The sequence below is a fragment of the Salmo trutta genome, chromosome 7 (genome assembly GCF_901001165.1).
Source record: "Salmo trutta chromosome 7, fSalTru1.1, whole genome shotgun sequence".
Taxonomy (NCBI): Eukaryota; Metazoa; Chordata; class Actinopteri; order Salmoniformes; family Salmonidae; genus Salmo; species Salmo trutta.
The window spans coordinates 14,621,840-14,647,947 of NC_042963.1; the positions used below are offsets into that span (position 1 = coordinate 14,621,840).

Consider the following 26,108-nt stretch of genomic DNA (forward strand, 5'->3'; position numbering starts at 1 on the left):
AGGCATGCTGCAAGGAGGCATGATGACTGCAGATGTGGCCAGGGCAATACATTGCAATGTCCGTACTGTGAGACTCCTAAGACAGAGCTACAGGAAGACAGGACGAACAGCTGATCGTCCTCGCAGTGGCAGACCATGTGTAACAACACCTGCACAGGGTCGGTACATCCGAACATCACACCTGCGGGACAGGTACAGGATGGCAACAACAACTGCCTGAGTTACACCAGGAACGCACAATCCCTCCATCGGCACTCAGACTGTCCACAATAGGCTGAGAGAGGCTGGACTGAGGGCTTGTAGGCCTGTTGTAAGGAAACCGGCAACAACGTCGCCAATGGGCACAAACCCACCATCGCTGGACCAGACAGGACTGTCAAAGTGCTCTTCACTGACGAGTCACGGTTTTGTTTCACCAGGGGTGATGGTCAGATTCACGTTTATCGTCGAAGGAATGAGCGTTACACCGAGGCCTGTACTCTGGAGCGGGATCGATTTGGAGGTGGAGTGTCGGTCATGGTCTTGGGCGGTGTGTCACAGCATCATCGGACTGAGCTCGTTGTCATTGCAGGCAGTCTCAACGCTGTGCGTTACAGAGAAGACATCCTCCTCCCTCATGTGGTACCCTTCCTGCAGGCTCATCTCGACATGACTCTCCAGCATGACAATGCCACCAGCCATACTGCTCGTTCTGTGCGTGATTTCCTGCAAGACAAGAATGTCAGTGTTCTGCCATGGCCAGCGACGAGCCCGTATCTCAATCCCATTGAGCACGTCTGGGACCTGTTGGATCGGAGGGTGAGGACTAGGCCCATCCCCCCCCCCCCCCCCCGAAATGTCCTGGAACTTGCAGGTGCCTTGGTGGAAGTGTGGGGTAACATCTCACAGCAAGAACTGGCAAATCTGGTGCAGTCCATGAGGAGGCGATGCATTGCAGTACTTAATGCAGCTGGTGGCCATACCAGATACTGACTGTTACTTTTGATTTTAACCCCCCCTTTGTTCAGGGACACATTATTCCATTTCTGTTAGTCACATGTCTGTGGAACTTGTTCAGTTTGTTTCAGTTGTTGAATCTTATGTTCATACAAATATTTAATGTTAAGTTTGCTGAAAATAAACACACTTGACAGTGAGAGGACGTTTCTTTTTTTGCTGAGTTTATATTTATTGCAATTTGATACTGCATTTTTATTGCGATTTGATGTTCCAAACATATTGGTCACTATATAACAGCTGCAGAGAGACAAGAGAGCGTGAGAAAACGTGTTTTGATAATAAAAGTGCTGAAAAAATGTTGGCTCACTTAAAAAGAGAAGCTATAGTATGAAAAATATCATAGTTTTGGCACTGACTAGCCCAAGCTAATGCTAGAAATAAACAAATATATAGTAAAATATCGAAATATCGTCCCAAAATAATATCACAATATGTAACTATCGATCCCCCCCATCACTACTTCTTAATATTTCCAAGAAACTGGCCCTGAATGTAGTCTCCACATGTGCAAAATCAACCTTTTTAGTCTGCATTTTGACACAGATCCACCTTTTTCCTATTCATTCTGTCCAGATAGCAAAAGATGCCAAGGAGTGTGTGCAGGAGTGTGTGAGCGAGTTCATCAGCTTCATCACGTCGGAGGCCAGCGAGCGCTGCCACCAGGAGAAGAGGAAGACCATCAACGGCGAGGACATCCTGTTTGCCATGTCCACCCTGGGCTTCGACATGTACGTGGAGCCCCTGAAACTCTACCTTCAGAAGTTCAGAGAGGTGAGAGGGAGGAGAGAAAGCCTGGGTGTGCGTGCGTGCAATTTCTCGACCTAAGACATTTGCCTGTGGACTGGTGCGTACGAGTTCTCAGGAAATCTCTGTATGGCCTTGACTCAAACACAAAGGGCTTGATGTTGCTGTGTCCTTCCCTTACCTGGCCATTAAAGGGGAATGGAAACACTAGGAAGTATATATGTATGTATGTGTATTCAATCCACTAATTCTAAACATGTGCATTTAACATAAAAACATCTCTATATTTAGTATTTTGATCATTGACAAGGTTTGTTTGAGCTATGATCAGCGCCATTTTAAATTGCCATTGAAACGACTGATGCCAGTACGTCACTGGCAGGAATCAGCAAATTGTCTGTAGTATTGAATTTTTGCGCAGAGAGTGAATCGAAGAAAGTGAGGTTAGGCGCGGACAATGAAGACGGCGACAACAAGTAGTAATTCAAACATGAACTGTATAGCGCTATGCTGTATGAATTGGCTCCAAAAAATCCCAGTAAACTTCCATCGGCTGCCCGAGGACGCACAACTTTTGAAGAGGTGGCTCCATGTCCTGAAGAGGAAGGACGTGCCAGCTCGAGCTAGCAGGATCTGCAGACAGCACTTCGCGGAGGGAGACTTCGCGATGAAGGGCTAGGCTAGCGTTTGACACTGGACAACTTTGTTGCAACTCCAGATGAAGGTAACAAGCTAATTGCGTCTGAAGTGTTTTGTGTAACACCCCCCCAGCAAATAACATTAGCAAGCAACTCAACTGCAACTTCAACAGATTTATTTTTTGAATGTTTTGTTAGCTCTGCCTCATTTAGCTATGAAGTTGACATAGCAAATGTTGTCGTGGAAAATTGTCTTAAGAATATAATACTCTTAAAAGAACTTATGAATTCAATATAGGCTTTAATACAAAGTAGCAAAGCCGAGGTGGTCCGCGGAACATCTCCCTTCCCTGAGCATTGGCTCTTATTTTATGCACATACAGCATATGGGTACATCCCCTTAGCCCTTCCTCCACCATTGTCTTCCAACCCGAGTTTCTTGCTTGTTTACGCCTGATGACGCACACATCTGTTCCGGTTTGGATTACAATGGTGGCAGAACCCCCTAGCTTATTCAACAAATAATACACTTATTGTATATGGTTCACATGTCAGTCAATTTGCCACCATTCTTTTCCTGTTTCCTCCTGACAATAGTATGTTAGAAGGCGGAAATGTTATTATGTTCTCAGATAATGCAATCTCTGTCATGACATCCTACTCAGAGATGGTATTTACATTACATGCCCCCACCTTTCTATCCGGTCAATGTACTCATTGTCCCTACTACTTCCTGCTATCCAATTTATGTTTCTTCAGCATAGCAGCTGCCCCTAGTTACATTACATTAACTCCCACAATGTTTGCTGAAAAATACATGTCCCTGTATTGTGTGTGTGTGTTGACAAAACATACAAGACAGGAAGTTTGTTAATGCCAACTGATATATTTGGGTTCAGTTGTCTTAACAAAACTTTTGTTTGTTTTCAGGATGACATCTTCATCCCTGAAATGTTTTCATCCTGGAGGAGACTGTGCAGGAGGCAGAGGTGGTACATGCAAATCCGTGTTATTTCCAAGGCTATTGTTTATTTCAAGTATATGCAGTAATTCTATATAACTAGCTTAATAGATGCCTTAATTATTTTCATCCAACAGGAAAGAACAGTTAGTGCAGCATGCTAAACTGACCACCTGGTGCCAGAGTGTTCCTGTGCTGCAGTGGAGAAGAGGTCCACCGGGACCATCACTAAAGAGCTCGGGGCCCAGCTAGATTGCGCTCACGACCATCAGTATACAATCGAGTCCTGCCCCTATACGCCACAGATGGAGCTGACGGAGAGTGAGATCAGTGAGGACCAGAACTCGCTGTATGAACCTGAGAGCTCAGAATCACAATCATCTCAGTGCGAGCCAAGATATACTATCGATCACTTTGGGGAAGCGGGATGGTGTTCCGAAAATGGAGAAGGAGCAGGCCATTCAACAGCGAATTCAAAGATACACCCATCCATAAAGGGAATCGGAGTGGAATTGGTTTTCCACATATTTTGTTTTTACCCATTTCAATGGATGTGCTACCTTGTCCCAGTTCTGCTTTTTCAACTCTCTCAACCTATGAATGCTCAGCTAGGAAAAGCCAACTGACATTTCCTGAGGTGTTAAACTGTTGCACCCTCTAACCACTGTGGTTATTATTTTGATGTAAAAAGGGCTTTTGTAAAATACATTTGATTGTTTGCTGTGCTGGATGCTGTGTATTCACTGTCTGAGTGATGGGACATTTTTATAGTATCTGTAACATATTTTGGTGTGTATTTAATCTGCCTCTTAACTTCTTAAAGTGGCAATCAGCAGTAGAAGTAATAACAAAGTTTCTCCCTGCTCCTCTTTTGGTAAAAAGCTGAGGGATGGGGCTGGAGAAATGTAACCACTCTCAAATTCATAGACAGAATTATAGATGCAAGGACTGACCTTCCATGATAACAAAATTGTTATCCTGTTTCTATGATCTGTTTCCACTAACATGTACCCAGTTCGCTTTGGATAAAGGTGTCTGCTAAATGGCATATATTATTAAAGTCTATTTTTGACTCTGCCAACTAGTTGCCAGTGTAGGTACCACTCCTTTCCAATAGAAGGCAGCCAAAGCTAGTAGAAGTCACTACTCTAGCGACAGGGACACAGGGTTAGTGCGAAATGAAAGAAGTTTTATCTTCAAAGCAAGTTTATCTGGTTACACTTGAACCTGTTGTTATAGTGGACAAGCTAGCTAATACTATTTTTACATAAGACCAAGGCGTTAGGTATACGTCTTAGGCTAGGCTAGATTTACTAAATTACTTTTAATCAATGCCTTTGCTTCTGGCTATTCTCCCTTGTGCGGATAGGGTGAACTGGCAATAAGCTGCCAGCCTGTATGCTCTGCAAACAAAATCATAAGAAAAGTTAGTCTGATACCTAAACTAAATCAATGTATTTATAATGAGCACGCCCCATTATTGGTTAGAATGAGATTTCAAGAATCATGATGTTGTCTGCGATTCCAACTACGGTCGTCTAATCTAAAGGTAAATGTGTTACCAACGCGCCAAACAGCGCTGATGATAAACATCGTTATAGAGTACTATAACGAATACTATATATATTGGACACCTACCCACTACTGATATTAACCTTTAAACAATTGATTATCAAGCAAAATTTCACAAATGATTTAACTGGCATATCGGCTGCTGACTGGTCGAGTAACCTCTTCTGCCAGGAAGTCCTTCATAAGGATTAGTGACGCGTTCAATAACTACATCGCCATCCAGACAGACAGGAACCCAGCTACCATCCGCTGGGATTTTGTGCTGTATCGCCACCATCTCTCTACAACACACACACTCATACATCCCCACTCACACCAGTTTGTGTTTGCCTACCTACGCCAACCCTCTAGCTGAGGTGTTTCAGGCGGGATATCTGTGTTGTTACTGCTACGAGAATAGACTCTTTGATCTGGGGCAACGATCGGCTCAAACATGAACGGCTTCAGTAGGATTATTGGCTCCCTAACTAGCAATTATTTAATTCTCTGTAATAAACTAATTCGCAGACTTGAGTGTACTCTGTAAATTCAGTCATTTTGGGGAGTTCCAAAATGCTCTCCTGCCAGTGACGCAACAATGCCAATATGGCGGTTTACAGTTAGTTAGCTGGCGTTTGTAAATCATAGTGTTTCCATTCCCCTTTAATTTATCACACGGGTGATGCTGTGGAAATACAGCTCAATGTATAATACTAACATATTCTTAATGTGTATCTATAGGCGATGAAAGGGGAGAAGGGAATCGGAGGCGTATCTGTAACGGAGGGACTCGGAGAAGAACTCACAGACGACAGCTTCGGTAAGTGGGGCCTCAACCCTCATAGAAAGTATCAACAGTCGTTATCTTCCTCCAGCACTCTGTTAAAAGCTGACGGATTAGGCCTAGATGAAAGGATGAGAAGTGCTGTTTGTATAAATTTACTCCTTTGTTATTTATGTGACAGGGTCATCAGCTAGTTTATGGTCCAGTTGACTTTCATGGCCTTATTTACTGCAGTTCTTCCCCTTGGACCCAGGCATATTCCTCCCCTGAAGATCAACAGATAAGAGGTTGGCCTTTCATCCTGGTCTCCCTAGGAAAATAGATTATTAGGCAGTAACCTAGAGATTAGAGTGGCCCGGGGCCTAAACCAGAAACCTTTCGGCTGCTAGTTCAAGCTCCGGGCTGGGCTTGGTCTCCCTGGGTAAAGATATTTTTGTTAGTTGTTGATCATTGCTAGACAGCCATTTTCAAGTCTTGCCATATATTTTCAAGCAGATTTAAGTCAAACTGTAACTAGGCCACTCAGCAACATAAAATGTAATCTAGGCAAGTTACTCCAGTGTATATTTAGCCTTGTGTTTTAGGTTATTGTCCTGCTGAAAGGTGAATTTGTCTCCCAGTGTCTGTTGGAAAGCAGATTAAACCAGGTTTTCCTCTAGGATTTTGCCTGTGCGTAGCTCTATTACGTTTCTTTTTATGAAAAAATTAGAAAACATAGCATGATTCAACTACCACCATGCTTGAAAATATGAAGTGGTACTCGGTGATGTTTTGTTGGATTTGCATAGTGCTTTGTATTCAGGACATGAAGTTAATTTCTTTGACAGATTATTTTCAGTTTTACTTTAGTGCTTTATTGCAAGCAGGATGTATGTTTTGGAATATTTTTATTCTGTACAGGTTTCCTTCTTTTCCCTCTGTCATTTAGGTTAGTATTGTGGAGTAACTACAATGTTGTTGATCCATCCTTAGTTTTCTCTTATAACAGTCATTAAAGTCACCATTGGCCTCATGGTAAAATCCCTGAGAGGTTTCCTTCCTCTTCGGCAACTAAGTTAGGAAGGACGCCTGTGTTTTTGTAGTGACTGGGTGTATTGATACACCTTCGAAAGTTCAATGAATAACTTCACCATGCTCAAATTGATATGCAATGTCTGCTTTTTTATTTGTACCCATCTACTAACAGGTGCCCTTTGCGGGGCATTGGAAAACCTTCCTGGTCTTTTGTGGTTGAATCTGTGTTTGAAATTCAATGCTCGACTGAGGGACAGATAATTGTATGTGCGGGGTACAGAGATGAGGTTGTCCATGCAATTTATTATGAGACTGTCACGAGAATTTTCAATCCCAATGATGATAACTAACGATTATTTAATCTTTGACCAATCCCTGAGATTTGTAAGATCCTGGGTTTAATAATAATTAGGCAAAGACTCAGCTTCTGCAAAAGGTTGGTTCTTTATTCACGAGAACGTTCTGAAGTCCAAAATACAAAGACATGTCATTTTATAACTTCCACCCCCCTACCTACTTACATGCACACACAGACACACAAACAGTAGGTGGGATGTATCTTTCCCCACAGTCCTCATTCCTCGTTTATCACTACCAGGCTGGCAGTTCCATCCTCCCGAGATTAGAGGGACCTTGACAGGACTCCCTTTCCTGTCGTAAGTTTTTTAGAGTTCCAACCAGGTCAGGTCATGAATAGTTTATATGTCCTCTGTATTTTCTTAGTCACACACACACATTTCTCTCCCTTACTAGTCTCGACCAAACCTTATTGGACTTAAGTTTATCACTCTAATTATTCATTATACATGTTACATAATCTAATAATTACTAATAGTTACGTTTGTCTAATTATTCACTATACATGTTACATAATCTAATAATTACGTTTCAGGGTGGAATTCTTTAGTCATTACCGTAAACATATAAATTCCCTTATCAATGCACCTTATGACTAGATATTACACACTGATACGACAACCGTCATATGGAATCATAAATGTTACACATAAGCAACATTATCAGAGACTTGTTAACTTCTCTGGGCAAGGTGGGACGTGACCGTCCCACACTATTCAACAGCCAGTGAAATAGCATGGCGCGAAATACAAAACAGCAAAAATATAATTTCAATTTCTCAAACATACGACTATTTTACACCATTTTAAAGATACACTTCTCCTTAATGTAACCACATTGTCCGATTTTCAAAAAGGCTTTACAGCAAAAGCAAAACATTAGATTATGTTAGGAGAATACATAGACAAAAATAACCACACAGCCATTTTCCAAGCAAGGAGATGTGTCACCAAAACACAGCTAAATGAAGCACTAAACTTTGACGATCTTCATCAGATGACACTCCTAGGACATCATGTTACACAATACATGTATGTTTTGTTCGATAAAGTTCATATTTATATCCAAAAACAGCATTTTACATTGGCGCGTGATGTTCAGAAAATGTATTCCCACCAAAACGTCCGGTGGATGAGCACATCAATTTACAAAAATACTCATCATAAACGTTGACAAAATACACAATTATTTTAAGAATTATAGAGACAGTACTCCTTTATGCAACCACTGTGTCAGATTTTAAAATAGCTTTTCGGCGAAAGCACATTTTTCAATATTCTTAGTACATAATAGCTTGCCATCAAAGCAAGCTATACAGACACCCGCCAAGTTCTGGGGTTACCTAAACTCAGAATTAGTATTATAAATATTCTCTTACCTTTTCTGATCTTTGTCAGAATGCACTCCCAGGACTGCTACTTCCACAAGAAATGTTGTTTTTGTTGGAAATAATCCATATTTATGTCCAAATACCTCCGTTTTGTTCATGCGTTCAGGTCACTATCCAAAGGCATAGCGAGCGCAATTCGAGACACAAAAAGTCTAAATGTTCCATTACCGTTCTTAGAAGCATGTCAAACGTTGTTTACGATCAATCTTTATGGTATTTTTAACGTAAAAATGCGATAATATTCCAACCGGACAATAGCGTATTCATTCAAGAAGAAAAAGAAGGAAAGGCGCGCTCGCCGGATCGCGCATCACCAATCCCTTTGTCCCCAGGCAGTCCACTCATTGACTGAGCTCCTATTTTCTGCCCGGTAACGGGACAACAATGAAAACATTTTCTGAAGGCTTTTGACAGCCAATGGAAGCCTTAGGAAGTGCAATGTAACCCCACAGACACCCCACAGATGGGGATTAGAAAGAACTACAATTCTCAGATCTCCCACTTCCTGGTTGGATTTTTCTCAGGTTTTTGCCTGCCATATGAGTTCTGTTATACTCACAAACACCATTCAAACAGTTTTAGAAACTTCAGAGTGTTTTCTATCCAAATCTACTAATAATATGCATATTCTAGTTTCTGGGCCAGAGTAGTAACCAGTTTCATTTGGGTACGTTTTTCATCCGGCCGTGAAAATACTGCCCCCTACACTTTAAGAAGTTCAGGAAATGTCAACTCCTGAATTTATTTAGGCTTGCCATAACAAAGGGGTTGAATACTTATTGACTCAAGACATTTCAGCTTTTCAATTTTATAATTTTGTAAACATTTCAAAAAACAGAATTCCACTTGGACATTATGCGGCATTGTGTGTAGGCCAGTGACGCGAAACTTGATTCTCCTTCATTCTATTATATGTTTAGTAAGTCCTCTAATTTATTGGGAGTCTGACAGAACGCGGGCTCTAATGGCCGGACAGTGTGACATTAGGAATGACCCGTTTAATGTTCATATGAGATAAAACTGAGATTTCCTCATACGTGTTCAGTTTTTTTTTCTGATCAGAGGACAATTTCTATCTTAAAAGGAAATAGGCTATTCATAATTCTAAACATGACTTGAATAAGTTGCATACATTTTATGTTTATAGTAAAATACATATTATACTTAGGAAAAATATCACAATGTATATTGGGTTCATACCAAAACATGAGTTTTTCAGTTTAATACATTGATAAGAAATGTTTAATATGTTCTGGCGTTAGCACCCTTTTTTGCTCTTTGTTCACAAAGATGTATTTTTGACTGCAGGGGGCACTCGGGGTCGGAAAGAAATGGGGGGGAAACAGATGAGCTTTGGCATTTGGTATTTTATTAGGATCCCCGTTAGCTGTTGCAAAAGCAGCAGCTACTCTTCCTGGGGTCCACATAAAACATTAAGCATAATACAGAATGACATAATACAGAACGTCATTAGACAAGAAAATAACTACATACATTTTTAAAAAGGCACACGTAGCCTACATATCAATGCATACACACAAACTATCTAGGTCAAATAGGGGAGAGGCGTTGTGCCACAAGGTGTTGCTTTATCTGGTTTTTGAACCAGGTTTACTGTTTATTTGAGCAATATGAGATGGAAGGAAGCTCCATGCGATAAGGGCTCTATATAATACTGCACGTTTTCTTGAATTTGTTCGGGATTTGGGGACTATGAAAAGACCCTTGGTGGCATGTCTGGTGGAATAAGTGTGTGTGTCAGAGCTGTGTGAAAGTTGACTATGCAAACAATTTGGGATTTTCAACACATGGTTTCTTATAAAAAGAAGAAGTGATGCAGTCAGTCTCTCCTCAACTCTTAGCTAAGAGAGACTGGCATGCAAAGTATTTATATTAGCCCTCTGATTACAATTAAGAGCAAAATGGGCCGCTCCGTTTTGGGCCAGCTGCAGCTTAACTAGGTCGTTCCTTGCAGCACTGGACCACACGACTGGACAATAATCAAGATTAGACAAAACTAGAGCCCGCAGACCTTGCTTTTTGGAGTGTGGTGGCAAAAAAGCAGAGCATCTCTTTATTACTTCTAGACCTCCCCCCATCTTTGCAACCGTTGAATCTATGTTTTGACAATGACAGTTTACAATCTAAGGTAACACCAAGTAATTTAGTCTCCTCAACTTGTTCAACCGCCACACCATTTATTACCAGATTCAGCTGAGGTTTAGCACTTAAGGAATGGTCCCTGATGTCCTTTATGGCCCGTCATATAATGAAGCACATTCCGGTGACTGGTAACCCACTCAAGGGCAGGAAGGGTGACCCTGGTTCCTGTGTTAACCTCTATGGGCTAGCGTCCCACCTACTCAACAGCCAATGTAATCCCGTGGGGCGAATCACAAATTCCTCAAAAATCCAAAAACTTCCAATTTTTCAAACATATGACTATTTTACACCATTTTAAAGACAAGACTCTCGTTAATCTAACCACACTGTCCGATTTCAAAAAGGCTTTACAACGAAAGCAAAACATTAAATTATGTCAGCAGAGTACCCAGCCAGAAATAATCAGACACCCATTTTTGAAGCTAGCATATAATGTCACATAAACCCAAACCACAGCTAAATGCAGCACTAACCTTTGATGATCTTCATCAGATGACAATCCTAGGACATTATGTTATACAATACATGCATGTTTTGTTCAATCAAGTTCATATTTATATCAAAAACCAGCTTTTTACATTAGCATGTGACTAGCATTCCCACCGAACACTTCCGGTGAATTTACTAAATTACTCACGATAAACGTTCACAAAAAACAATTATTTTAAGAATTATAGATACAGAACTCCTTTATGCACTCGCTATGTCCGATTTTAAAATAGCTTTTCGGTGAAAGCACATTTTGCAATATTCTGAGTAGATAGCCCGGCCATCACAGGCTAGCTATTTAGACACCCACCAAGTGTGGTACTCACCAAACTCCGATTTACTATTAGAAAAGTTTGATTACCTTTGCTGTCTTCGTCAGAATGTACTCCCAGGACTTCTACTTCAATAACAAATGTTGGTTTGGTTCCAAATAATCCATAGTTATATCCAAATAGCGGCGTTTTGTTTGTGCGTTCAAGACACTATCCGATGGGTAAAGAAGGGCCCGACGCGTTTCGTGACAAAAAAAATCAAAATATTCCATTACCGTACTTCGAAGCATGTCAACCGCTGTTTAAAATCAATTTTTATGCTATTTTTCAAGTAAAAAAGCAATAATATTCCGACCGGGAGTCGTTGTTTTAGTTCAAAGACAGAGAAAATAAAAACATGGGGTCGCCTCGTGCACGCGCCTCAGTCTCATTGTACTCTGATCGACCACTATCAAAATGCGCTAATGTTTTTCAGCCAGGGCCTGCAAAGCCACCATTCATCGTTCTGGCGCCTTCTGAGAGCCTATGGAAGCGTTAGAAAATGTCACGTCATGCCAGAGATCCCCTGTTTTGGTTAGAGATGATCAAGAAGGCCATGAAATGGTCAGAGAGAGCGCTTCCTGTTTGGAATCTTCTCAGGTTTTGGCCTGCCAAATGAGTTCTGTTATACTCACAGACACCATTCAAACAGTTTTAGAAACTTTAGGGTGTTTTCTATCCAAATCAATCAAATTATATGCATATTCTAGTTACTGGGCAGGAGTAGTAACCAGATTAAATCGGGTACGTTTTTTATCCGGCCATGAAATGGTCAGAGAGAGCGCTTCCTGTTTGGAATCTTCTCAGGTTTTGGCCTGCCAAATGAGTTCTGTTATACTCACAGACACCATTCAAACAGTTTTAGAAACTTTAGGGTGTTTTCTATCCAAATCAATCAAATTATATGCATATTCTAGTTACTGGGCAGGAGTAGTAACCAGATTAAATCGGGTACGTTTTTTATCCGGCCGTGCAAATACTGCCCCCTATCCCCAACAGGTTAATGTTTAATTGTAAATCACCACCGTTGTGCATATCCTCCTCGTGGGCCCTCGTCGCAACACATGAAAATCTTCTGAAGAACTGTTATCAAAAAAAGTACACACCATATAAAACACTTAAATGTTGCTAAACGTAATTAGTTAATTGAAAATCTTCTGAAACCGATGCTCTTTCTCTTTACTGCCCAAATACAGATATTAAGAACATGGACCAGCAAGCTATTTGATTCTCTATTTTAGGAAACAAATGTGTACAAATTATTTAAAAGTGCAATATGCAGAAATCGCTCCGCCTTTTCCTGGTTGCATGTGGCATTGTGTTGGTGGTTCCACTTTTCTGGGCTCCGTTATTTACTTGACAAATAAGGAACACTCAAAATGTGTACTTATAAATCAACAATTTTAATCAAAATACAGCTGTAGACAGAAGTCAAAGATCAAACATCAGCCATACAACTGATGTCTCTCCTGAGTTCTTCCCCCAACAAAAGAAAGACAGGAGATCACACCATAAGGTGTATATAAGATCCTATGTCAAACCCTGCATGTGCAGCTAAAAGAACAAGTTATTCTTAACACAAGGTTTCTGAGAACCTGTCTCAGCGGTATGCAGTCTGCCCTTGTTTCAGAGAAAAACAGAAGCTGTCTCTGTGTCTCGTTATCACCCTCAGTCCCTTTTCTCACCTTCTCTCACAGACGCGGGGCTCCGGGATTTGGCGGAGAGCTAGACACAGACAGAGGCCTCAATATTCAGCTATACAGTGAGCATAAGTATAATGGCATGTAAGCAAATTAATAACAACATAATTAATGGTGGGGGTCTTTAGAAGACCCCCAAAATCAATTTTAACCCTACAGTGCTGTGACAAAACTGCACATTTTTAGAAAGGCTTTTTGTCCCCAGCACAAGATGCACATGCATAATGATCATGCTGTTTAATCAGCTTCTTGATATGCCACACCTGTCAGGTGGATGGATTATCTTGGCAAATAAGAAATTATCACTTAACAGGGAAGTAATCAAATTTGTGCACCAAATTTGAGAGAAGTAAGCTTTTTGTGCATATGGACAATTTCTGGGATCTTTTATTTTTCAGCTCCTGAAGCATGGGACCAACACGTTGCATTTATATTTTTGTTCGGTAGACTTTATGGTGTAGTTGCTCTAACTGTCATGATGGCTTTATTTACTGCTGTTCTTCCCCCTGGGCCCCAGGCATATTCCTCCCCTGAGCATCAACAGATAAGTTATGGTCCTTTCATCCTGGTCTCCCTGGGGAAATAGATTCTTAGGACCCTGAGGAGCTAGGAACAAAATGTTTAAAATGTATTCTGTCCTTTATTAGTTTTGAACAATGGGTAACAATAAGTGACACAGACCATTGCTTCAGGGAAAACGTGAGTCTGAATAATGTTAACCCTTTACACTTGTTCCTGTATGCGGGTTGAAGATGGCAGATTTGGGGACTGATAAGGGCCTAAAGTGGAACACAGTGGCTGTACAGTAACATGCTATAAATGACTTTATAGCTTAGCTAGCCATGTTGACAATATAACAAGCTTTCAAATTATGCCCACCTGGCCTAGATTTTTGGATTGTGTAAACAACAGTAATTGTGTGATGGCGGGGATTTAGGGTTATGTTCCAAACAAATAAACTACAAGTGAGTCATACAAGTGCATTGACATGACTTAGGAACAAACTGTGCATCTGTTGGAGAAGTGTGTGGCCCCTTGGAGACACCAGTTAGTCCTCTCACTTAAACCCTTGCCATTTTTTTGTCAAATGTTACACCTACCCCACATTTTCAAGGAATATTCTCATCATGTTACTGAATTTATCCAGAGTATTTTCTGATTTTGTTATCAACAAATGCGGCAAAGTACAGTAGCCACCGTGCTTCTACACCTGCATTGCTTGCTGTTTGGGGTTTTAGGCTGGGTTTCTGTACAGCACTTTGAGATATCAGTTGATGTAAGAAGGGCTATATAAATACATTTGATTTGATTTAAATGTAAAATGCAAATCAAATCAACAGTAATGTTTTGGATTCAGTTGTCAGGTTAACTGTTGTCCTCATCTTTGGTCTAATAATTTTCCCATAATCTCCAAACTGTTCCCTTTCAGTTGCTACCATACTTTTGCATACTTTTGCATATGCTATTCATATTTCAATTGATCTGTTTCCTCTTGCAGCGAACCAGTTGCCTGCTGGAATAATAACTGCTGATGGACAACAACAGAATGTCATGGTTTACACCACCTCGTACCAACAGGTAAGGTTGGTCCTGAGTCTCCATGCACGCTGCTAGAACTCATTAAAGACCAAACACGTGAGAGTGATGAGTTGCACCATCAGTCGGGGCGCTGGTTGCAGTGGCACAGGCGTCCCGTCCCGCACCTCTCTGGGGACACACCCATGTGCACAGGGGCCATCTGACTCACCACCACCACAAAAGTACACACCCACACACAATTTGTGCACCCCGGAAAATGTTAAATCATGATTAATGAATATGTAATAGAAGAAACATCTGGGTAACCCATGGCTTGCAGCTAACCATAAAGAAGTGAGAAACATATCTCTACATGTAAGTTCTGCTCTCGTTCCTCCAGATTCCTGGAGTGCAGCAGATCCAGTTCTCTTGATGAGGTTCCGGAATTCCTCATTCTGAATCAGAACACGTCGTTTGGAATTGGGAGGAGATTACTGCAATACTGAACACTCAGGTCAAAAGATGGTGGTGGGAAGATTGGAACACCCATGGGCGAGCGAGTGAGAGGGGAGCGTATGCAGAACTTGCAGATTTGGGTTTGAATCAGAATCAGATTAATGTTTTGGTCATGTTAAAGAACCAGACTGGAGCTGATCTGGAGCCATTTTTTCAGTCTGTTTTTCGTTTGTTTGTTTATTGGAGATTGTTTTCATAATATTTAATTTTTTTGGTTTTCCTCCATGTTGTATCACTGAGTTTTATCCGAGTTTGAGGGCGGGAATTAATTGGGGGTGGGGGCGTGAACATGAGAAGCAAAGTTGAAATGTGTGTCGAGGGAATTGGTGACCTCTTTGAAGCAATAAAAACAAAAGTTGTTGAACGTTGACTTCTGCACTCTAAACTCCATTGTGAACAATTGTGAGTGGAATTACATTATTTAAGATTAGATTCATGTAACTCTTTTTATAATTTTTGTAAAGTTATTTTATGTCAGTCCTTTTAATAAAAATGTTAGCGTGACGCTAGTCTCCATTTTTTTCCCCGCACGTTTTTCTCCTAATCTCCACTCTCAAGATCCTGTAAAACTACAGCACCACCTAAAGTACTAACCTAGTTGGGTGGGGCCTATGGTTGCCTGCTGCCCAGAGAATGAGAAGAGTATGGAGAGAGCGAGCAACATGCAGGAGCGAGTGACAGACAGAGGAGCAGCTAATGGATTTACTAACTGAGGAAGTTATTTAGATCAGGGCCGAGCCTTAAATTTGGCAGAAGCAAATCGGGCCGGGGGTAGGTTAGGGCATGAACGTCTCAGTCATGGCTAGAGCTCGGACTTAAAATTCATGCTCGTGCAGGGCACTAGTGTACAGCTTCCTGTTAACGCGAGCTACACTGCTGACTGAGTCTTACTCTCTCGATGCTGAAAGTTGGTAAGAGAACGAACCAAAAGTGAACTTTGACTGACATTAACAGGTGTCTTGTCAGTCACCTATAGTTATCAGATCATTGCATATTTTGTCTGTTGCATGTTTGAGCTTCTGCTGATCGCTTTGGTAAGTTCGTAAAAAAATACAAGTTATCGCTTTGCAAACTTGAGCTTCCAAATTAAGCAACTTGATAGTGCAGTTATTGCAGTAGGGGGTTTCCATAGAATACAGCTCAACTTGATTATGAAAGGGAGGAGGAGAATGATAGAAAAATTGTTTATGATGCTGGAGATCTACTAGACTTGTGAGTATTCTGAAGCAGAATTACTTGCAAGTTGGGAAGCTACAGTTGGTCGGAAGTTTACATACACTTACGTTGGAGTCATTAAAACTCGTTTTTCAACCACTCCACACATTTCTTGTTAACAAACTATAGTTTTGGCAAGTCGGTTAGGACATCTACTTTGTGCATGACACAAGTCATTTTTCCAACAATTGTTTACAGACAGATTATTTCACTTATAATTCACTGTATCACAATTCCAGTGGGTCAGAAGTTTACATACACTAAGTTGACTGTGCCTTTAAACAGCTTGGAAAATTCAATAAAATGATGTCATGGATGCTTCTGATAGGCTAATTGCCATCATTTGAGTCAATTGGAGGTGTATCTGTGGATGTATTTCAAGGCCTACCTTCAAACTCAGTGCCTCTTTGCTTGACATGGGAAAATCAAAAGAAATCTGCCAAGACTTCAGAAAAACAATTGTAGACATCCACAAGTCTGGTTGATCCTTGGGAGCAATTTCCAAATGCCTGAAGGTACCACGTTCATTTGTACAAACAATAGTATGCAAGTATAAACACCATGGGACTGTCGTGGTATGTTCCTTCTCCCTTGTCAATCTTTGGCTTATTGGTGAAATCAGCAGTCAGGCAATATCTTCTTTAAGTAAATCAATCAAACCTTTATTTAATGCAATTGCAGACAGAAGTTGACAACAAAAACACAGCACGCATGTTTCAGAGTAAGTTCTGCACCCCACCTCAGGGCACAGCTGATTTTATACATGTGATCACTCCCTAGTGGTCTGATCACCTACGTCAATGTATGTGTGTATCAATAAACTGAGGCTACCTTATAAGGCAACCTAGTACAGAAGCTTCTCTGAATTTATTAGAATTGTCCACTGTCTAACAAGATCAAAATATCAAAACCAGACAGTGGTTACTTCTCTTTATCCAGTTTCGGTCTGACTCAGACCCAGCCTGCAAGCACACACTCGCAACAGCTAGGGCTTAACCACAAAGACTAATATAGATAGCTTGTGCAACGTATAGTGGCAGAGTTTTTAGACACATAGCAGCAGTTTCTTATTATAAGGCCTGCAGCAAAACATATGAATCTTAAGGTCCCCTTAATCAATAATGGGGAGGGTCTTTGGGACCCACCCCCTACAGGACCACGTAGCCGTCATACCGCTCAGGAAGGAGATGCGTTCTGTCTCCTGGAGATGAATGTACTTTGGTGTGAAAAGTGCAAATCAATCCCAGAACAACAGCAAAGGACCTTGCGAAGATGCTGGAGGAAACAGGTACAATAGTATCTATATCCACAGTAAAACGAGTCCTATATCGACATAATCTGAATGGCCACTCAGCAAGGAAGAAGCCACTGTTCAAAAACAGCCATAAAAAATCCAGACTACACATGGAGAAATGTCCTCTGGTCTGATGAAACAAAAATAGAACTGTTTGGCCATAATGACCATCATTATGTTTGGAGGAAAAAGTGGGAGGCTTGCAAGCCAAAGAACACCATCCCAACTGTAAAGCACGGGGTGGCAGCATCATGTTGTGGGGGTGCTTTGCTGCAGGAGGGACTGGTACACTTCACAAAATCTATGGCATCATGAGGACGGAAAATTATGTGGACATATTGAAGCAACATCTCAAGACATCAGTCAGGAAGTTAAAGCTTGGTCGCAAATGGGTCTTCCAAATGGACAATGACCCCAAACATACTTCCAAAGTTGTGGCAAAATGGCTTAAGGACAACAAAGTCAAGGTATTGGAGTAGCCATCACAAAGCCCTGTCCTCAATCTCATAGAACATTTGTGGGCAGAACTGAAAAAGTGTGTGCGAGCAAGGAGGCCAACAAACCTGACTCAGTTACACCAGCTCTGTCAGGAGGGATGGGCCAAAATTCTTGAGACATCAGTGTGTGGCAAAACTGCACATTTTAGTGGCCTTTTATTGTCCTCAGCACAAGGTGCACCTGTGTAATGATCATGCTGTTTAATCAGCTTCATGATATGTCACACCTGTCAGGTGGATGGATTATCTTAGCAAAGGAGAAACGCTCACTAACAGGGATATAAGCAAATTTGTGCACACAATTTGAGAGAAATAAGCTTTTTGTTTGCTAGTTAGATAGCTAGTTTACCCATACAGCAAATTAGATAGTTAGCAAATCAGTTAGCTATGCTTTCCCGCCTTGTTTCTAGCCAAAGATATTTAGCTATCCACTTCTTTCTGTTGCAAAATTAGCTAGTTAGTTAGCTTGCTAGCTAGCATCTGCAATCTAGAGAAAAGTCTAGAGAAAACAAGCGTTTGCAACCTGAACAGATAATGTTTCAAATAATATTCTGATAAAAACGTGTACTTACAGTCCCCACTCTTGCTTGTCCTTAACTTCTTGAAAGTTCTCCCTGTGCTGTGTGGCTTCTAAGAACAAGTGGTGTGAATAGCCAATAGACCGCACAGTGGACGGATCATAATACCCATAAAATCTAGCGGTAAAACCCGGTAATGGTTCCAATAGTTTTTTCTCCATTCATTTTTTTGTAGGGGATTTTAGAACTACTTCATATGGTTTTAGTGTAGGCTTACCCTGGCGTGACGTTTTGATAGCCATATAATTCTCTCTCGGACTAGGCACGTTTTTTCAACATTGTCACCTCCTCAAATGACTATCAAACATTCAAAACTCTAATTAGCAACAGAGAAGACCTCAGCAAGACTACAAATTCCTGCATGAAGCTTCTGCAAGTCATCTCGCTGACACGGTCATCTACCATTCACCAGCGCGATCAGAGACCTTTGTGCCCAATCCATTAATTTTCTCCCCTTTCTCTGTCTTAGCTAGCCACTGCCTACGCAAGTTAGCACATCAGTAGATCCCCCCCCCCATTTTTTTTTACTTAGCTTAGATAATTTTTTGTACAATATGTTGCTTTTGGTGTCTATTTCAGACCTTATGACATGTTTTAAGGATGAGTATAAGAGCATTAAAAGGGGGGAAGAGCACTATAAGAAGTGCAGCTATAGTGAGGGGAAACTTACCGGTTTGGTCAGTGCCACCATGACGGATAAAGTTTATCCTGTGTCTGTGAGTGTAGCTATTAAGATAAGTTTAAGCATCTTAGCAAAACAATGTTTTCAATACAGCGGTCAACATTCTACAAGGAAAGAGCCACATAATCAATTATATAATCATTAACCACATTACCCCGGATACCAGACTTCAATGAGTGATAACTCAGTTCTAGAATGTTGTCATTGATGAGAATGATTAAAAAACTTTTTTATTGACATTCAAAATTGACTGTGTAAATATCCAGCCTGTATTGTAGTTTCATAACCAGAGACAAATCTTCAAAGGCACAGTATTTATTTATTCGGAGTGGTACATGCATTCACACAGTCTTGATTTAGAGAATCCGTTCGTTAAGTCTGTGATTTAACTGCAACCCGTTTTTCTTATGTCTCCCCTCGGTGCAGTCCATCAACAGCCACAAAAATGGCGGTATGTCACAGACAACTGCGTTTGTGTTTAATTCGATTCATTAAACTTTTTTTTCTGTTTTGATGGGCGGGTGTGTTGATGATCAGTTACTTGAGAAGGAGACCAAGTCAAGACGCTGGACCGGGTGGATTCAGTTTATATTACAAATGGTAAAAAGAGGGGGACCATGTTTTATTGGTTTAAACCACTGACAGATTTAAATGATATGAATGACTATCTCCGTATCATTATTTCAGTATAGCTGGTCTGAGTGAAGGTCAGCCAACATTACAAGGGAATAAGGGACCAATTTCTGCTTCCATGTGTCTGGTTATACACACTTTTAGGAAGTACTTTTTTTGGTTTTGCTGTTGATATGTCAAGTGATTAATCCCAAGTTATCAATTAAAAGTCTATGGAAAAACTGCACTTGTCCTCATGTGAAAATTACAGTTGATTAAATATTCTACAGCTGTAATGTCATCAATCATATCAAACTTTATTTATATAGAACATTTCTTACAACGAATGCATTTCAAGGTGTTCAGCCGTTGGATGGGGTATTGTCTGAGTGGGGCACAGATAATGAAGAGCAGGGCATCAAGGCATTCAAAATGGCTACAGGGATGGTGTGCAGGAGTCAGGGCTTTGGGCTTTGGGTCTGGGATCCTGGGTGCCTCACTGGATGGTCTGCCACTAGCACAGTCAGTGTAGTCAGCTCAGCTATCCCCATTGAGACCGTGTCTGTGCCGCGATCTAGGTTGGGCAAAACTAAACATGGCAGTGTTCGCCTTAGCAATCTCACTGGAATAAAGACCTCCTCCATTCCTGTCATTATTGAAAAAGATTGTGATAGCTCACATCTCAAAATAGGACTACTTAATGTTAGATTTTTGGTGACTTTAATATTCACATGGAAAAGTCCACAGACCCACTCCAAAAGGCTTTCGGAGCCATCATCGACTCAGTGGGTTTTGGACCTACTCACTGCCACAGTCATACTCTGGACCTACTATTGTCCCATGGAATAAATGTTGTGGATCTTAATGTTTTTCCTCATAATCCTGGACTATCGGACCACCATTTTATTACATTTGCAATCGCAACAAATAATCTGCTCAGACCTCAACCAAGGATCATCAAAAGCTGTGCTATAAATTCTCGGACAACCCAAAGATTCCTAGATGCCTTTCCAGACTCCCTCCACCAAACCAAGGACGTCAGAGTACAAAAATCAGTTAACCACCTAACAGAGGAACTCAATTTAACCTTGCGCAATACCCTAGATGCAGTCGCACCCCTAAAAACAAAAAACATTTGTCATAAGAAACTAGCTCCCTGGTATACAGAAAATACCTGAGCCCTGAAGCAAGCTTCCAGAAAATTGGAACGGAAATAGCGCTACACCAAACTGGAAGTCTTCCGATTGGCTTGGAAAGACAGTACGGTGCAGTATCGAAGAGCCCTCACTGCTGCTCGATCATCCTATTTTTCTAACTTAATTGAGGAAAATAAGAACAATCCAACATTTATTTTTTATTCTGTCGCAAATCTAACTATAAAGCAGCATTCCCCAAGAGAGGATGGCTTTCACTTCTGCCGTGATAAATTCATGAACTTCTTTGACGAAAAGATCATGATCATTAGAAAGCAAATTACAGACTCCTTTTTAAATCTGCGTATTTGTAAGGCTCGGGCGTCGTAGTGAGGAATCAAACGCAGGAAGCAGCGAGCACAGGGTAGTGGCTTTTAATAGTTGCAACAGGCGAGCACACACAAGCCACCCCAAACAGCGAAATAATGCGCACACAAAATAATGTGTCCCAAACACAGGGGAAATAACATGCGGCGCAAAAACAAACGCACAAGCGTAAACCCAAGCACAACAGGAAAATAATCCCGCACAATGAACAAGCGGACCAGCTAACACTAATAGCCTCGCTAATCACCCCCACTAAGAACAAGTGCACACAATCACAAACAGGGGGAAAACAAAAAAGGGAAACTGGCAGCTAATAGGCCGGTGACGACGACCGCCGAGCGCCACCCGAGCAGGAGGGGGCGCCACCGTCGGTGGGAATCGTGACAGTATTTCTCCAAAATTCAGTTGTCTTGAGTCTGCACAACACTGCCAGGACCTCGGATCAAGGGAGACACTCAAGTTTTTTAATACTATTATCTGTTGACACATTGCTGAAAATAGTCTTGGCCTCTAAACCTTCAAGCTGCATACTGGACCCTATTCCAACAAAACTACTGAAAGAGCTCCTTCCTGTGCTTGGCCCTCCTATGTTGAACATAATAAACTCATCCCTATTCACCGTCTGTGTACCAAACTCACTAAAAGTGGCAGTAACAAAGCCTCTTGTGAAAAAGCCAAACCTTGACCCAAAAAATATAAAACACTATCGGCGTATATCGCATCTCCCACTCCTCTCAAAACTTTTTGAAAAAGCTGTAGCGCAGCAACTCACTGCCTTCCTGAAGGCAAAGAATGTATACGAAACGGTTCAGTCTGGTTTTAGACCCCATCATAGCACTGAGACTGCACTTGTGAAGGTGGTAAATTACCTTTTAATGGCATCAGACCGAGGCTCTGCATCTGTGCTCGTGCTCCTAGACCTTAGAGCTGCTTTTGATACCATCGATCACCACATTCTTTTGGAGAGATCGGAAACCCAAAATGGCCTGCACTTCTGGCCTGCTTTAGATCTTATCTGTCGGAACGATATCAGTTTGTCTCTGTAGATGGTTTGTCCTCTGACAAATCAACTGTAAATTTCGGTGTTCCTCAAGGTTCCATTTTAGGACCACTATTTTCACTATATATTTTACCTCTTGGTGATGTCATTCGGAAACATAATGTTAACTTTCACTGCTATGCGGACGACACACATCTGTACATTCCGATGAAACATAGTGAAGCTCCAAAATTCTCCTCCCTGGAAGCCTGTGTTTCAGACATAAGGAAGTGCGTGGTGGCAAATGTTCTACTTTTAAAATTGGACAAAACAGAGATGCTAGTTCTAGGTCAGAAGAAACAAAGAGATCTTTTAAATCTGACAATTAATCTTGATGGTTGTACAGTCATCTCAAGTAAAACTGTGAAGGACCTCGGTGTTACTCTGGACCCTGATCTCTCTTTTGACGAACATATCAAGAATGTTTCAAGGACAGGTTTTTTCCATCTATGTAACATTGCAAAAATCTGAAACTTTCTGTCCAAAAATGATGCAGAAAAATGTATCCATGCTTTTGTCACTTCTGGATTAGACTACTGCAATGCTCTACTTTCCTGCTACCCGGATAAAGCACTAAATAAACTTCAGTTAGTGCTAAATACGGCTGCTAGGATCTTGATTAGAACCAAAAAATGTCATCATATTACTCCAGTGCTAGCCTCTCTACACATGGTTTTCTGTTAAGGCTAGGGCTGATTTCAAGATTTTACTGCTAACCTACAAAACATTATATGTGCTTGCTCCTACCTATTTTTCCGATTTGGTCCAGCCGTACATACCTACACGTACGCTACGGTCACAAGACGCAGGCCTCCTTACTGTCCTTAAAATTTCTAAGCAAACAGCTGGAGGCAGGGCTTTCTCCTATAGAGCTCCATTTTTATGGAATGGTCTGCCTATCCATGTGAGAGATGCAGACTCGGTCTCAACCTTTAAGTCTTTATTGAAGACTCATCTCTTCAGTAGGTCCTATGATTGAGTGTAGTCTGGCCCAGGAGTGTGAAGGTGAACGGAAAGGCACTGGAGCATCTAACCGCCATTGCTGTCTCTGCCTTGCCGGTTCCCCGATTGGGATTCTCTGACTCAAACGCTATTACAGAGGCTGAGTCACTGGCTTACTGGTGCTCTTCCATGCCGTCACTGGGAGGGGTGCGTCCCTTGAGTGGGTTGAGTCACTGACGTGATCTTCCTGTCCGGGTCGGCGGCCCCCCTCGGGTTCGTGCCATAGGGGAGATCTTCATGGGCTATACTCGGCCTTGTCTCAGGATGGCAAGTTGGTGGTTGAAGATATCCCTCTAGTGGTGTAGGGCTGTACTTTGGCAAAGTGGGTGGGGTTATATCCTGCCTGTTTGGCCCTGTCTGGGGGTATTGTCGGACGTGCCACAGTGTCTCCCGACCCCTTCTGTCTCAGTCTCCAGTATTTATGCTGCAATAGTTTTTGTCAGGGGGCTATGGTCAGTCTGTTATATCTGGAGTATTTCTCCTGTCTTATCCGGTGTCCTGTGTGAATTTAAGTATGTTCTCTCCAATTCTCTCTCTCTAATTCTCTCTCTAATTCTCTCTCTTTTTCTTTCTTTCTCTCGGAGGACCTAAGCCCTAGGACCATGCTTCAGGACTACTTGGCCTGATGACTCCTTGCTGTCCCCAGTCCACCTTGCTGCTGCTCCAGTTTCAACTGTTCTGCCTGCGGCTATGGAACCCTGTGACCTGTTCACCGGACGTGCTACCTGTCCCAGACCTGCTGTTTTCAACTCTCTAGAGACAGCAGGAGCGGTAGAGATACTCTGAATGATCGGCTATGAAAAGCCAACTGACATTTACTCCTGAGGTGCTGACCTATTGCACCCTCGACAACCACTGTGATTATTATTATTTGACCCTGCTGGTCATCTATGAACATTTGAACTTCTTGGCCATGTTCTGTTATAATCTCCACCCGGCACAGCCAGAAGAGGACTGGCCACCCCTCATAGCCTGGTTCCTCTCTAGGTTTCTTCCTAGGTTCTGGTCTTTCTAGGGAGTTTTTCCTAGCCACCGTGCTTCTACACCTGCATTGCTTGATGTTTGGGGTTTTAGGCTGGGTTTCTGTACAATACTTTGAGATATCAGATGATGTAAGAAGGGCTTAATAAATAAATTTGATTTGAAGGTGAATGTTGACCTTTTGTTGCACACATATCCAGATGATGCTGCATAACATTTTGTGTGATCAAGGTGTCCGGCTGATCTTAGGCTAAATTTGTACGAATTTGGGAGGACATTTTTTGTGGGAAAAAGAGGCCAAAACAGATATGATATGCCCAAAATTCGAAGTCCATGACGTCACGTGCAGAGTGGGACAGAACGAACTGCAACTTCCTGTGCAACACATTGCTGTAAGGCAAACACAGAGTTCCATTGGAAATGAATGTACTTCTGGTGTACAGAAAAAACTGTCGGGCTAATCGAGACGTTTTGTTACAACAGAAGTACATGGAACATACTGTAACCACACCTGTACAGCATAAGAAAAGCCAATATACAAAGAAAATAGAACACATTGTAATCCAGATGCACGCCTGGATAAGAAATGTCATAATCAATATAATGAATGTACTTATGACTACAGCCTGGTGGGTGCTGATATAATCTATATAATAAATGTACTTGTGACTGCAGCCTGGTAGGGGCCCCTATTATGTTTTTAACCAAACTGCCACAGTTGCGCCACCAATATAATCGGTTCAGTGATTTGTAGAGTGTTAAATGATTTGTAGAGGCGGGAAAAAGCCCGCCTCAAAGCAAGTACCCCTGACTCCGCCCACATTGAGCCCGGCCCCGAACTGCACACTGCAGTCAGGGGCTTCTCCCTCAAAGAAGAACTTAGGGTGGGAAAACAATACTGGCACGAAGCCAGAAAGAGTCGATAATTTACATAGAGAGGAGTGACTATGTATGTGATGTAAGGATGAAACTGTATAAAAGGAGTGTGCTGATGCTGGGAAATGTTGATCCATGGACCAGCTCGGCTTGTTACTTTGATTTATTTCAGCTTTTATTTCACATTCCCAGTGGGTCAGAAGTTTACATACACTCAATTAGTATTTGGTAGCATTGCCTTTAAATTGTTTAACTTGGCTCAAACATTTTGGGTAGCCTTCCACAAGCTTCCCACAATAAGTTGGGTGAATTTTGGCCCATTCCTCCTGACAGAGCTGGTGTAACTGAGGCCTCCTTGCTCGTACACGCTTTTTCAGTTCGGCTTACAAATTATCTATGGAATGGAGGTCAGGGCTTTGTGATAGCCACTCCAATACCTTGACTTTGTTGTCCTTAAGCCATTTTGCCACAACTTTGGAAGTATGCTTGGGGTCATTGTCCATTTGGAAGACCCATTTGCGACCAAGCTTTAACTTCCTGACTGATGTCTTGAGATTTTGTTTCATTATATCCACATAATTTTCCTGCCTCATGATGCCATCTATTTTGTGAAGTGCACCAATCCCTCCTTCAGCAAAGCACCCCCACGACATGATGCTGCCACCCCTGTGCTTCAC

General features: G+C 41.7%; 1 protein-coding gene and 1 non-coding gene across 6 annotated transcripts in view; both read left to right on the forward strand.

The window, feature by feature from the left end:
• Nucleotides 1–15,639, forward strand: part of LOC115196986 (nuclear transcription factor Y subunit beta) — a 44,386-nt gene extending 28,747 nt beyond the window's left edge. For 4 of the 5 annotated variants that reach the window (XM_029758081.1, XM_029758079.1, XM_029758082.1 and 1 more), the window contains exons 4-7: nt 1,573–1,770; nt 5,635–5,713; nt 14,600–14,679; nt 15,020–15,639. In XM_029758081.1, the coding sequence (XP_029613941.1) occupies nt 1,573–1,770; nt 5,635–5,713; nt 14,600–14,679; nt 15,020–15,052 (390 nt within the window). In that variant the 3' untranslated portion in view covers nt 15,053–15,639. Of the gene's footprint in view, nt 1–1,572; nt 1,771–5,634; nt 5,714–13,098; nt 13,164–14,599; nt 14,680–15,019 lie in introns of those variants that run through there. The other variant, XM_029758083.1, reaches the window with a different exon arrangement.
• LOC115197801 (small nucleolar RNA SNORD67) lies at nt 14,736–14,849 on the forward strand. Its single transcript, XR_003879059.1, has one exon. It is a non-coding gene; the product is annotated as a small nucleolar RNA SNORD67 (small nucleolar RNA).
• Nucleotides 15,640–26,108: the final 10,469 nt, after the last annotated feature.